This window comes from Rutidosis leptorrhynchoides, chromosome 11, assembly GCF_046630445.1.
Source record: "Rutidosis leptorrhynchoides isolate AG116_Rl617_1_P2 chromosome 11, CSIRO_AGI_Rlap_v1, whole genome shotgun sequence".
In the NCBI taxonomy this organism is placed as follows: Eukaryota; Viridiplantae; Streptophyta; class Magnoliopsida; order Asterales; family Asteraceae; genus Rutidosis; species Rutidosis leptorrhynchoides.
Window position 1 is genome coordinate 2,108,426 of NC_092343.1, and position 13,482 is coordinate 2,121,907.

Consider the following 13,482-nt stretch of genomic DNA (forward strand, 5'->3'; position numbering starts at 1 on the left):
GATTTTAGGATTAAAATTTTGCAAAAATGGAAATCAAACGATGTACATGTTCTATTACATGAGTTTCATAGAATAATTAGTACTGACATAGTTAATAAACTAACAGCTGTTTACACTTTGCTCACTCTGGTAAAATTACTCATTTAGGAGGGCAGAACGTGATAACATATCGTGAGGCCCTGCACTTGTTAAGACTCGAAGTGTCATCAAAAGCATAACTATAAGCTTTGGGACATATCGCCTTAAAAAGCTTTGAAAAAACAGTAGGTTTACATGTCTTTGGATTCGCATACTCACCCGTACAACAATACTTAGGTGACCCCATTGCTAAACACGCACTCTTACATCCTACAACTTTACCTCCAACCTTCACTTCAAGCGCTGACGGACAACACACGTTCAAATCGACCTCACACTCGGCCCTACCACACCCTGCACCACCACCAATCGGCGCCATTGCAACCGGTAAATTAAATCCGTCCACCAAACTTACATCGTAGAAATGCAAGGGTGAATCAGATGACCCTAACGTCATTTCCACCACCGTTGCTGGCGGTTCACCACCTGTGCCCTGACAGTGTAACTGCCCAGAACAACCACCAGTTGCGCAAGTACCTTTTCCGTTAGTGTCGAAAAGACAACCTTGCCTTCCCCATATTCTCCCTGACCATTTATCTGGTACATCGACAACTACTTCTTGGGCCCCACCTAATTGGAAACCACCGTCTTTTGGGCTTGGGTGACCCGCTCCACCTTGTAAACCTGGCCATATTGTTTCTCTGCAGTTGTTGACTAGAATTATCTGAACCCCATCTGCAAAAGAAAAAAGAAACAAAGGTCAAAGAACTGGTTATTAAATATGCAAAGAGAGAGAATGTACTTGAAGAAAATTATAAGGTTGTGGATTACATGAGGTGAAGAAATGTAGGAAGATGGAGATAAGAATGAAGAAGAGAGAATGCAATAATGATTTGGCCATCATTGTTGTTGTTGTTGTTGGTTGGGTTGTAAGTAATTGTTTCCAAGTGTTTGTAACTGCTAACTGCTATGCACCTTTATAAGGGGGTGGGTAATGTCGCTTTCACTTTGTGGGAGTCAAAAAGGGGTGGGGTGGGGTGGATATATGCATTGCTTCAACAAGAGGTTTTTTGCATTATCTAAAGTGAACAAAGGAAAAGCCTATGTTATCATATTTTATGCATATAATAGTTCAATTAAAATAATATAAATATTAAATAAAATATAAATAATATACTCTGATATTGAGTGTACTCTACTACCTTACTTAATTCAAAAATACAAGTCAGTCAATGAAAATGGGCCATTTTTGTATGCCTTGATTTCTTATATATTTATGTCAAGACCCAACTCCTTGACAAAAATCACTACATAAGATTTGATTTAAATGTTGTCTAAAAGTCTAAAACAGATTCATCATATATCATCAGATTATACTTTTATAGTTTATCATTACATTGTTATATAGGTAGTTATGTTGAATGGTTACATTGAGAAGTGGTCAATCACATGCTTTAACCTACAAGGCTACAACATACTTGTTGCAAGTATGGTTACAATTATTTACATGTTTAGCCTATTGAAAAGTACCCACAAGTTGGTACATATGCAATTTATATATATCCCAAGTGCCAAGTTAAAGAGCTTTATATAAGTGGTTGGGTGAAGTGGAGAATAATGTCATATATTTCTATGTGCTTTAGCCCTTTTATGTGATACATACAATACAAGTACATATAATAACAACCAAAGACATGAAGTGAAGTAAGCCTTAGAAGGATCGATGTTTAACTCGAAAGCCAGGTTTTCATGCCCACTTGCATACGTGCTAAATTAATATATGATTTAAGGTTGCCGGGAGTAAGATCATAACCATCAACCAATTCCAACTCTTGAGTTGCTGTTACACAATACTTCTTAAGAAAAGAAAAAAACAACTAAATATATTAAAGAAAGCAACTAGCAATGAGTTAAAGTAAAACTAAAAAGAATTACGTACCCAAACAATTAAGCTAGGGACGTCACAACACTAAGCATTTAATCAAGAAAAAGAACTACCACTTCTACACCTTCATTTAGCAAATCCGATCTTTATCCATTCTTCTTCTATTTAATTATTAGATTATAATTTCTTTCTTTCTAAGTTATTATTAAAGGCACTCATGGGAAGCCAAAACCACCAAAATGAAGCAACGATACCAATGGTGGTTCTATGCAGGATAGTGGGGTCTCGTGACACCACAAATGTTGAAATGTTTTACCAAAATATCTTTAAAACTGTAATGACATCACTAAATTTAACTATGGGACCTCATATTGGAAAGATATATGTTTTTTCGGAGGTAAACAGACAATAAAGTACCTTTCATATATGATGTTTTCGAAACTTTTCGAGACCCCATCAAATTTCGTTCTAGATTTGGCACTAGATGATACACGAAAGTTGATTCTTGATGATAAGAGGGCTGTTCCGAGAATCCATCCATGAGAATATCGATCATGAGAGCACTTGGCTAGGAGCTATTGGCCCATCTATGAACACTTTGACAAACCGAACATTACAAGGCAAGTAAATATGATCATGTGATTCTTCACCTACGCCACAAATGCTCCCTCTATAAAAATAAAATAAAACTATACACCTTACTATGTTTGTCCTAAAAATATTGTCATTTACTTTAAATATCAACAAAAAATAATCAAAGTTCCGATAATGACTTTTATTATTGAAAATGTAATATTTAATATGGGAACTAATATATTAGTTACTTTTTATAACAATTTCCTTTAATTAAAATTAAGATTAGGATAATTATTGAATAAAGAGCAATTTAGACAATTTGCTAATATATTTTATAAAATCCAACAAAAAGTTAAAAATAGTAATTATGAGACGAGTGACTATGATTTATGGGTAGAAAATAGTAATTATGAGACGAGTGACTATGATTTATGGGTAGGGAGAAAGATGAATATTCATTTGAATCCTTAATTTAAATTAAGATCTAAGTGATAAATTTCAACCATTCATTTCAGATTACACAATTCAATATATTCAAATTCAAACAAACTGCAACAATACGTTCTTCATCACCTTCAAATTGTGAATTCTTCTCATGATGATTCATACAATGAATTGAGCTAAAATACATGATCTATATCATAATCCTAAACCTCGTTCATCATCAATTTAAATCAACAACAACAGATTTGAAGCTATTTGATTCGTGTTCTTTGTTCTTCAAAAAGTCAAGGCGATTAGGTCTCCGGATCAATCAAGAACGATTTGAGGAAATGTGAAAATTTAGATGTGTTCAGAATCTCATCGTGAAACTATCTGCAAAATCTCAGTTCCTAAATCGAAGAAACGAATTCGAATTTCAAGGTCAAAGGTTCGAGAAAAAAGTCAATTGTTTGTGTTCATCATTAAATTCATGAATTATGTGATGATTTAGCTTCAGTTAATGATTCACTAGTGTTTATGGACTGATTTTAAACAACTTTGATGAAGGAATCACAACTTGAAAGTGTTTGATTCGAAAACTCACTCTTCAAGTTCATATGCTCTCGCTCGATATTGTTGATAATCCGTTCAATTCGATAAAAGTCAATCACATGTGATTTTAAAACCCAATCACATGTGATTCTGTGTATCATATTTAAACACATGTGATTGTAAAATCCAATCACATTTGATGGAAAGGAAATCTGACTCAAATGCTGAGATTTGTCCATTGAATTTCAAGCATTTTTTTAACTTTCAAGTGAGTACAACCTTAGGGAGATAACCATTATCTTGTTGTATTGAAAAAAAATGAAAAATACTTTTATAGATTATTTAATGTTTTCTTTATTTGATAAAAGTAAATAATTAAATTGGACGACCCAAAAAACAATACCGGTCAAGCTTAGGAGTAACAAACTAACAATTGTCATTGCTATCTCTCTTTTTTTTTTTTTTTTTTTTTTTTTTGGCAAAAAAACGATAACATAGAACGGATCCGAAGATCAACAAGTACAACCGATACAGTAGAAGCTCAAAACCTAGGCAAAAAACAAACAACAACATATCAAATCCAAAGCAAACGGCCTCACCAACAGGGTGAAAAACGCACTTTACTAGGACTCAATCATGCCTAAAACAAGCCTAACAATCAAACACCTAACGACCGATCATGCAATAAGATACATAATAATGGCGAAGACGACCGGGAAAACGCCGAACGCCGCCGAACCAATACAATAATAAATATAAAAAAAAAAACATAACCGTCAGCACCCCAAACGAAAAAGCCACAATACCTTCAACGCCAGCTCTTCAATCAAACCTCAAAGTAAGAGAACGTCACCACGAAGCACAATCATCGAAGCAACCTGAAAAATAAATAGCAGCATAATCCGACCAAAAAAGAGCCAACCGGAAGAAACCAGCAGTTGTGCAACACCATGAACCGTCACAAAATGATCCAAACCAAACAAAAACCCGGAGCCACCTCTAGATTTAACATCAGATCTCAAACAGGGAGATCGTCGCCTGATCCAAACCCGAGAACACCCCGAAAAAGAGAGAGATCCAAACCACAAAAACGGTCACGAGACCGTTAACCGGAAAAAGAGACCACCGACCGCCATCTCAATCCACCAACATCGGCAACAGGTAGCCACCACCAACAGGGTGGCATGCCAACCTGCCGGCCGGCAGCAGCATAACTGAAGGAGAAATAAGCCATCTCCAACCGTAGCAACCGTTGGGCACCACCAACGGAGCGGCACAACCACCGGCCGCCACAGAAAAGGTAACTCCGGCTAGTCACTCGCCGGAAAACGGATAAAACCAGTGCAGTCGGGGGCCAAACGATAATCCGTACACACACCACGAGAACGGTGGCCGAAAACGAAATAGGACGTCGGAACCCTCCAAAACCACAGGAAAAAGAAACAACATGCCGGCAACAAAACGAAAAACGTAAAAATCAGAAACCAACAAGCAATTCAACCCCTACCACTGCAAGGACGGCGGCGGAAGAAGCAAAACAGACAGTTAAGCCTACGATTCACCGGAAAAGAAAAACGAGAAGGGAAGAAACCGAGCCACCGGCGAGATGACGGTGGCTGGAGAGAACCAAACGACAAAGGAACACAAACCTGCAAGAATAAGCCGTGAGATTAGCTGAAAAAGAGAAGTCAAAGGTGACTGACGGCGCAAAAAATAGGGTTACGATTTGGGAAAATGGATAGGGATGAGATGTACGGAGAGAGAAAAAACAAATTTTTTTTTACCTATTACTCTATTAGCAATGACTTAATTGTCATTGCTATCTCACAAACAATGTACGAAACTATTAAATGAAAGTAAATTATTTTCTTAATTTGACCAATCATTATAGTTGCACTCCGTTTCTAAAATGTTATTTATAAATATATTGCATTCTTGCCAACAAATAGGAACCTTGTGTTTCATCATCAATCATATTCACTCATTTTATCATTCAAACTTTATACGAAGATAACACGTTCCAACCATAACCATCACATACATGGCAGAAACAATTCCCATTTCTCCGGCAACCACCGTGTTCTCAACCACCTCAACCTCTATACCCCACCTCTCACCCTCCCACCACCACCACCACCCTTATCACCACCAAACACAACCGTATAGCATCAACATCGGCAGCAGAAGAAAGCCCATTTCTACCCTCACCTGTCAAGCAACTCCAATAACTGCAGCAGCCACAACATCTCCCACAAAGAAAAAGAATCGTTACGAACTCGAAAACTTAACAACATGGTTATTAAAACAAGAACAAGCTGGTCATATTGATGCGGAATTGACTATAGTTCTATCGAGTATTTCATTGGCTTGTAAGCAAATTGCGTCATTGTTACAAAGATCTAGCATTATTAACTTGACTGGTGCTCAGGGAACCATGAACATTCAGGGTGAAGATCAAAAGAAACTTGATGTTATATCTAATGAGGTATCTTTTGACTTTTTTGGTCAAGTTACCTATTTTTAAAACTGAAATTATGAATGCATTTTTTTACATCTTCATAACATAATGCACTTCCATTTGTAGCATATCTTCCCAATTTTTGCATCATTCTCGATATTTTTCGGAAACATTGAGTTATGCCTATTCATTTTGATCTTGTATATGGTATATTTGACTTATAGGTCAAAGGGTACATATATACTCGAGTTGGAAGTTACCCTATTTCAAAAGTCGATTAACTTTCTTTTAGGAACTACTTTGAACTGTGCATACTCAAATTAACATTTTTATCAAACTATGTGTCAAAAGCACTGCTAAAAATCTCTGTATATTGGTGCTTATTTCAGTTTTTTATGCTTAAATACTGTTTGCTCCTTGAAAATTCTAGAAAAATATATATGTATTTGGTGAAAAAATCATGTAGTTGTTCTGCAACTGTTTGAGATCAAGTGGCCGAACCGGGATCATAGCATCAGAGGAAGAGGACGTGCCCGTTGCAGTTGAGGAAACCAATTCGGGTAACTACATTGTCGTGTTTGACCCCATTGATGGATCTGCTAATATCGACATTGCCTTAACCACTGGTTCTATATTTGGCATTTACGCTCCTGATGAACAATGCCTTGTCGATTATGACGAAGACACTGTATGTACAACTGTCTCAAGTCTTTCATATGTTTGGAATTTGTTGTTTAAAAAATGATTTTTTTTTCTTCGGTGATCAGTTAGATCAGGCAAAAGAAAAGTGTATCGTGAGCGTTTGTCAACCTGGGAGCAACTTATTAGCAGCAGGGTACTGTTTGTATTCAAGCTCAGTTGTGTTCACAATTTCAATAGGAAATGGTGTTCATGCATTCACGTTAGATCCAGCTTATGGTGAATTTGTTCTAACACACGAGGACATCAAGATACCAAAAGAAGGAAGAATTTACTCTTTTAACGAAGGAAATTATGATCTTTTTGATCCTAAATTACAGAATTATCTTAACCATTTACGAAAACCTGGTGGACCTGCTGGAAAACCGTACTCAGGGCGATACATTGGATGTCTCGTTGGTGAGATTCACAGAATGTTGCTTTATGGTGGCGTTTATGGGAACCCAAATAATGAGAAAGCTAAAAATGGGAATTTGAGGTTATTGTATGAATGTGCACCAATGAGTTATTTGGTGGAACAAGCTGGAGGGAAAGCTATTGATGGTGTTCAAAGGATTCTTGATATTAAACCTGAGCAGGTAAACTATTCTCAGTTTATATCATACAGTTTGACTTTTTTGGTCAACCAAACTAATCTTAAACTTCAAATCTTTCAGTATTGTAGTTTAAACCATCAAAAAAAAAAAAAAAAAATGATTTTGTGAGTTTCATAGACAAAATATGTAAACTGTGAGCTTTTCGTTTTCATATTTCAGTTAACGAAACAGATACTAGTTTTTAGTCGTTTGACCAAAAAGTCAAAATGTACCATGAAGTTATAAGGAAAGAGAAAAAGTCAATAACCATGTCTTTTTCAAACACAGGTTCACCAGAGAACTCCAATATTCATAGGAAGCCCAGATGAGATTGACAAGCTAGTGTCATATTTGGCTTGAAATACGTACATAATTTTGTTTGTTACGTTCGTTGATAATTGAGCAATGATTCATTTTTTGTCGTATATTTCAAGTCAAGTAATGACAAGATTCATCATTCTGTAAGTTCAAGTTTGTGACCTGTTTGGACTCACTTGACCCATTTGACCAGTTTGACCTGTTACCCAACCCACCCCGTTTGGACCCGTTTAAAAGTTTTACCTGTTTGACCCATCACCCATTTCAACACAGAACCATTTTGACACTTTACCCAAACCGACACAACCTGACCCGTTTGCCAGGAATAGTTGAAATCAAACATAAAACAGAAAGAAGAAGAAATGAAGAGAAGAATAATTGCAATTAAGTTGCATACTTGTATAATTTGCAATGCAGGTATTGGTTTTGTTTCATGAAACAAAAAGAAGACAACTAATAACAAGATGCTTCATGAAATCATTAATGGGGAGGACCACCACTTTCCTCATTCATTCATTCATTCATTCATGACTTTGTCCTCCGATTCTGCTGCTGGTGTACTGTGTTCATCTATTCAAAGACCTAACATACCAGACAATACTAATTAGATATTAGAAACCAAAAGTAACATTAAAAAATTATCTTTGATTATTCTCATGCTGAAGATTGGAAAAGTGGTCCACAGGAGATGTACCTTTCCCAGAGCCCAATTGGCTGAATCAAAATAAGCTCGTTGATGATCCTAACACCAAATTCAAAGTTTTAGATGAGACCAACAGAAGTACATAAAACTTAGTTACATTAGTTGATTTTAAGGTTGTCGGAGACGAGTTCAAAGTTTACCTTGAAAATGAGTGGATGCTTTTTAGGCACCATACCCCCTCCCTATTTCTACATAATGACTACTTCCTCCTGATGAAACAAAACATAATGAAATCAAGGGAAAGATTGTGTGACAATTACCATTTACAACCAAAGGAAATTAATATTAATATATGCACACTTCCAAGATGTTACCTCCTCATTATCAGTAGCAATATGCATTGCAGCTTGACTTGGTGGTTCAGTATATGGTTGGTTCCAACACTTGATGAGGCGGCACCTACATTGACCACAGCAACAAATCTGAGCTATTCGACATTTGCATCGAATAGTTTTGCATCCCGCTTTTTCGGTGCATCTACAACATATTCTGCTTAATCTTTCTGTTGTTGGCTGGTGGGCCAGCTCCTCAACATCATCATCATCATCATCATCTGATGACAGATAATGATATTCATTATCACTTTCAGATTTAGATTCAGATTCAGATGTGTCACTGTCCAGGACCACTGGTAACTCCTGTACATCTCCTTCTCTAACTCCTCCACATTTCTTCATAAAACCCTCTATCACCATATCTTCCTATTATATATTATATATATAATTATATAACAATAATAACAAGTGTCAGTATTATAAGACTTGCAAGTTCCTTTTAAACAAATGTTTCAAACTGAAAAAAAAAATGGCAGGGAAATATATCACAAACCTCCATCTTCTGCCTCTCTTCTTTCAAAACTCTAATTTCATAATCTTTTTCCTTCATTTTTTCTTTTAAACTCTTAAGTTCAGAATCTTTTTCCTTCATTTCTTCATTCAAAATTCTGATCACACAATCTTTTTGTTTGACCTCCGCCTTCAACTCTTCAAGTTTACGTCTCATACTTTGCATTTCATGTCTCATACCTTCCAAATCATGGTTTACCTACGTATGAAGAAGACAAGGTTTGAATATCAATTACATAATTTCTTATTCTTATACTCATACTCAAAAGAACAATATTTCTTACCATAGGTTTGTTTTGAATCTTGCGAGCATGATTTGCATACCTCAGCGTATTCACGGTTTCTTTTACATTAACGTCTGCTGGACTTACACAAGCTACAAGAAAAAAACATATATTAAGATAATTCAATGTAAATAAAAAAATTCAAGCTTAAAAAACAGCTCTTTCTTACCAATCATTAGTGTTTTGCAGTTTCCCCCAAGAGAATCCTTCAGAAAAAGGGTTAATTTGCTATCTCTATAGGGCACATGGCCCCCTTCATTACTCACCTGATCATCAACTAATACCCTAATCACTCTTCCGAGTGCTAGCAACCCCCTGTTGATGTCAATCCCTAAAGCAATGCAATTTTGAGAAAAGAAAAAGAAAACTATCAATTATAAAGATCTTATTAGTAAACTGACAAGGCCAAATGAAATTTAAAAGACGTTATTGGTACCTTCCTGAAAACGATTTTTGTCTCGTCCAGTTTTCTTCGAACTCTCGGACCCAGCAAGATCAACCAAATGAAATTTGGAGAATAATACATCTCCTATATCATCCCCACATCCTCCAGTTGTTATCCCATCATTAATCTTTTGTTGTTTGATGGAGATGGTAAAAATTGCATGTGAACGACTAATGTAAGAAGAAAAATTGGTTAGAAAGCTTGTTAGGTACATCCGTACATAATAAGATTTAAAATTGTATCGTAAAAAACAAACCTTGATTCACTGTTCATATTCGTACTTGCAGTCGCACGACACACAGATCCACGATGCAGATATGAAGCCATATCTTCTTGTGAAGTGACTTCAGCCTCTGTTGCATTAGAAGGAGGCTTTATGGGCTTTCTGTTTACATCAGCTTTAAGATTAACACCTTGATTTGAATCCAGTAGATCATATACCTCCTCCTTGAATATCTGAAAAGAGGCAAGTACTACTTTAACATACGAAAACATATACAGTGCAAATGAACACATCAGAACATGTGTGTAGAAATTATGACAAAATTGCTTAAGCATATAACAACATATATTGTATTACCTCAATGAACGAAACTTTGATTAAGAAATCAGTTGTGCTTTTAGTCTCCTCTACTCTTTTGAATATAGTTTCTATGACTTTAGGGACAATGCCAATAGTGCTGTCACCGGTGCAGTTTGTCCCCATCGTATGACTTTTCCCAGAGCCAGTCTTTTGCAATGTAAAACATTAGACATTATATGAGCTTTATAACAATAAAATTTGCAGTATTTCTGTTTAAAAAAAAAAAGAAAAAAAAGAAAGAAAATATGTTAACCAATCTGGGGTGCAGAAACTGAATAATAACATAATCATAAAACAGAAAATGCAAAGGAGTTTGTCGTGTAAAAAGATAACAACACAATTAACTGAATACCTGTCCATATGCTAATACTGTAGCATTGAAGCCATGAAAAAGATCATCCACAAGTGGAGCAACATAGTCAGGAAAAATCCGAGAAGATGATAACCCCGTACTCCCATACACATTATCATATGTGAACGAGCGTGAAGCAATTTGCACCTAATATACAGAGTTTATTAGCAATGCATTGTACTTTAAAAAAAAGCATTTGACGAATGTTAGTAGTACCATATATATTTTTCAAAACATAATAGTTGTCCTTCCAATACTTAATTAATTAAATTTACTATTTGTATCGTCACGATGAACCCAAATATAGAACAAAATAACAGAATATATAGCTTAAAACCAAAATATGGTATGCAAATATATATGTTTATTAATCTGTACCTTTTTCTACTAAACAAATTCATTAAACAGTATTATTATTCTAATTCATTTAAACCCACATTTATGTGTTTATTATTGATGCCATAATAACAAATGTTATATGAAGTTGGTATAAAATTCAAAAGGACAACTTATTATGTTTATAAAAATACGTTTAAAACCACAAGCATCTCCTAAATATTTTTTCACAATACCATTGTCCTTTATAAACTCCTAATTTACATATCAGAGCTATCACAAAACAACATACAAACATACAATTAGAAATTAGGGTTAGTGATATTACCTGAGGTTCATTTGGAGTAACACTGATACAGTAAGAGCACCTAGCAAGCCGCTCCTGAGTAATCAGCGGTCGGATATTCACAATTACTCGAACATTCGAGATTCCTCCATATTTCTTCACCATCACTTCCTCCTGAAGAAACAAAACATAATGTAAACAAGGGAAAGATTCTGTGATAATTGGAATTCAAGAATATTAATATATGCCCAGTTCCAAGATCTTACCTCCTCTGTTGAAACCTTGGATGTGTCATCCATCTTTTTAAACTAGCAAGTGTACACAAGCTGTAATATAAAAACACATTCCTTCCCATTAGTATATAGCTAGGCACAGAGTAATGCTCTCACATGAAAATACAGTAGAGATACTAAATGCTCAATGTATAGATTTGAGTTCACACTTTACAGAAAAGTGGTAAGATAGAGTTAGAGAAAGAGTAAACCAAGTGCAAACTCCTATGAAAGGATAAGAAAATAAAGTCTAAGAACAAGTCAACTGCACTAAAGATAATGCAGACATCACCTGTGCATTCAAGAGGCTCTAAAAAAATAACTACCCAAATTCAGGAAAAAGAGCATCAATAGTAAAAGACATATATATTGATGTTTACGAAGCAATCAAATCGTTAAGCAATATTTAACCCAACCCAAGATGAAACGTCTTTGATTCGTAGAAGTATATAGATAGAAGTTAGGTTAACACCCAGCCCAATCGGTTAAGCTTCTTAGAAGTATATGGAGGTTTTGCATGTTAATAACACTCATCCAACTTAACATATATACTAATCGCACTTCCTTCCTTCCTTCCTTCTATTATGCGCTCACATACATACTATTCTACATAAGACTGCACACACACACAAACACATACTCGCATGTGTCAAAACTTACTTGCAGAAGCCCTATCCCATTCTCAAAAGCTAAAGAATAGATGTTGTGCTGATAATAATTTGTTGCTAGAACAATGAATGAAATCAGTTACACAATCACATCATACAACTAACTGATAACCTTATATGCAATTGTATTCCGACATCTAGGCTATATAACAGATATTAAAGTGAGATTAAGCTTATGAACTTGAATTACATGACCTAGAAGTGATCTTACAGCAACATCAGTCACAACTAAACGAAGCAGTCATTATACAATGAACAATGAATTATGTAGAAAAAATTAGGAAGAAAACATCATATATATATATATATATATATATATATATATATATATATATATATATATATATATATATATATATATATATATATAACGTAAATAAAATATCAGTATGATTAGCTAACAATCCATTCCAGCAATTCAACAAATCATCGAATAATACATCATATATTTACAAAATATCGTTCCGAGGTGATGTTTCAACGATTAGCAAACTACGATTATTGAAGTAATTGGAAAATAAACAAAAATAATGTGAAGGTAAATTTACCGGTGAAAAAGGAGCTGGTGAAGGAGAAAGAAGCAGTTTCCGATTTACCGTCGATCGGGAGAAAGAAGCAGTTTCCGATTTACCGTCGATCGGGAGAAAGAAGCAGTTTCCGATTTACCGTCGATCGATAATGAACAAATTATTGAAGAATATTTGCCCTAGCTTTGTCCCGGGTTTAGTATTGCGATTTAGATCTTTACTCCCGCTTAGCAAAGTTCGGTTGTAGCCTTGTAGGTAGCTGTACCCGATGGGAAACTGAAAACCCTAAACATCAGTGTTGTAAAAAACGGAAAAAACGGGTTTTCTGATTTTTTTCAAGTGTTTTTTTTTTTTTTTTAATATTAAAAGTTCTGCTATTACTTAGGGTTTCTTTTTTTATGTTTGAAATGTTGAATATTTAAACATGTGTGAAATGCTTATGTTTGGAATAATGTAATGTACAATATATATATATATAATATATAACATTTTTATTTAAAAGTCAACGTTAGTCAACATCCGTCTAGACCTCCGTCTCGACCCCGTCTCGACCGTCTCGACCCTTTTAGGACCCGACCGTCTCGACCCCGTCTCGCGTCTTTTGCAACCTTGCTAAA

At 35.2% G+C, this 13,482-nt stretch overlaps 3 protein-coding genes across 4 annotated transcripts; 1 reads left to right on the forward strand and 2 right to left on the reverse strand.

The window, feature by feature from the left end:
* Positions 1–88: 88 nt before the first annotated feature.
* LOC139876443 (thaumatin-like protein) lies at positions 89–2,574 on the reverse strand. Its single transcript, XM_071863753.1, has 2 exons — positions 2,381–2,574; positions 89–813 (listed from the first exon to the last, which is right to left on the reverse strand). The coding sequence occupies exons 1-2, from the start codon at positions 2,517–2,519 to the stop codon at positions 140–142; spliced, it is 813 nt and encodes a 270-aa protein (XP_071719854.1). The 5' UTR covers positions 2,520–2,574; the 3' UTR covers positions 89–139.
* Positions 2,575–5,512: 2,938 nt separating this feature from the next.
* On the forward strand, positions 5,513–7,711 carry LOC139876441 (fructose-1,6-bisphosphatase, chloroplastic-like). The gene is made up of 4 exons (XM_071863749.1): positions 5,513–5,999; positions 6,439–6,660; positions 6,740–7,249; positions 7,535–7,711. The coding sequence occupies exons 1-4, from the start codon at positions 5,556–5,558 to the stop codon at positions 7,604–7,606; spliced, it is 1,248 nt and encodes a 415-aa protein (XP_071719850.1). The 5' UTR covers positions 5,513–5,555; the 3' UTR covers positions 7,607–7,711.
* Positions 7,712–7,949: 238 nt separating this feature from the next.
* On the reverse strand, positions 7,950–13,152 carry LOC139876440 (kinesin-like protein KIN-4C). 2 transcript variants are annotated; one of them, XM_071863747.1, is made up of 15 exons: positions 12,944–13,152; positions 12,887–12,908; positions 11,665–11,724; positions 11,441–11,572; positions 10,777–10,923; positions 10,422–10,571; positions 10,098–10,297; positions 9,833–10,011; positions 9,566–9,727; positions 9,397–9,488; positions 9,096–9,311; positions 8,582–8,968; positions 8,408–8,476; positions 8,259–8,306; positions 7,950–8,146 (listed from the first exon to the last, which is right to left on the reverse strand). In XM_071863747.1, exons 3-13 carry the CDS (start codon positions 11,695–11,697, stop codon positions 8,456–8,458), a joined length of 1,719 nt encoding a protein of 572 aa, XP_071719848.1. In that variant the 5' UTR covers positions 11,698–11,724; positions 12,887–12,908; positions 12,944–13,152; the 3' UTR covers positions 7,950–8,146; positions 8,259–8,306; positions 8,408–8,455. The 2 variants fall into 2 exon arrangements, with proteins under 2 accessions (XP_071719848.1, XP_071719849.1); XM_071863748.1 differs by lacking the exons at positions 11,441–11,572; positions 11,665–11,724; positions 12,887–12,908; positions 12,944–13,152 and having other exon boundaries at positions 10,422–10,633; positions 10,777–10,898.
* Between the last annotated feature and the right edge of the window lie 330 nt (positions 13,153–13,482).

What these genes read in the sequence shown, in the direction of transcription:
- LOC139876443 (XM_071863753.1), bottom strand. Translation starts at nt 2,519, where the DNA reads ATGATCGATATTCTCATGGATGGATTCTCGGAACAGCCCTCTTATCAT. An exon ending in GAAAACATCATATATGAAAG is followed by an intron (nt 814 to 2,380) that starts GTACTTTATTGT and finishes TTTCTTTTGCAG; the next exon opens with ATGGGGTTCAGATAATTCTA.
- LOC139876441 (XM_071863749.1), top strand. Translation starts at nt 5,556, where the DNA reads ATGGCAGAAACAATTCCCATTTCTCCGGCAACCACCGTGTTCTCAACC. An exon ending in TTGATGTTATATCTAATGAG is followed by an intron (nt 6,000 to 6,438) that starts GTATCTTTTGAC and finishes AAAATCATGTAG; the next exon opens with TTGTTCTGCAACTGTTTGAG. An exon ending in TTGATATTAAACCTGAGCAG is followed by an intron (nt 7,250 to 7,534) that starts GTAAACTATTCT and finishes TTTCAAACACAG; the next exon opens with GTTCACCAGAGAACTCCAAT.
- LOC139876440 (XM_071863747.1), bottom strand. Translation starts at nt 11,697, where the DNA reads ATGGATGACACATCCAAGGTTTCAACAGAGGAG. An exon ending in TCAAAGTTTCGTTCATTGAG is followed by an intron (nt 10,298 to 10,421) that starts GTAATACAATAT and finishes GCCTCTTTTCAG; the next exon opens with ATATTCAAGGAGGAGGTATA. An exon ending in CTGCAAAACACTAATGATTG is followed by an intron (nt 9,489 to 9,565) that starts GTAAGAAAGAGC and finishes TTTTTCTTGTAG; the next exon opens with CTTGTGTAAGTCCAGCAGAC.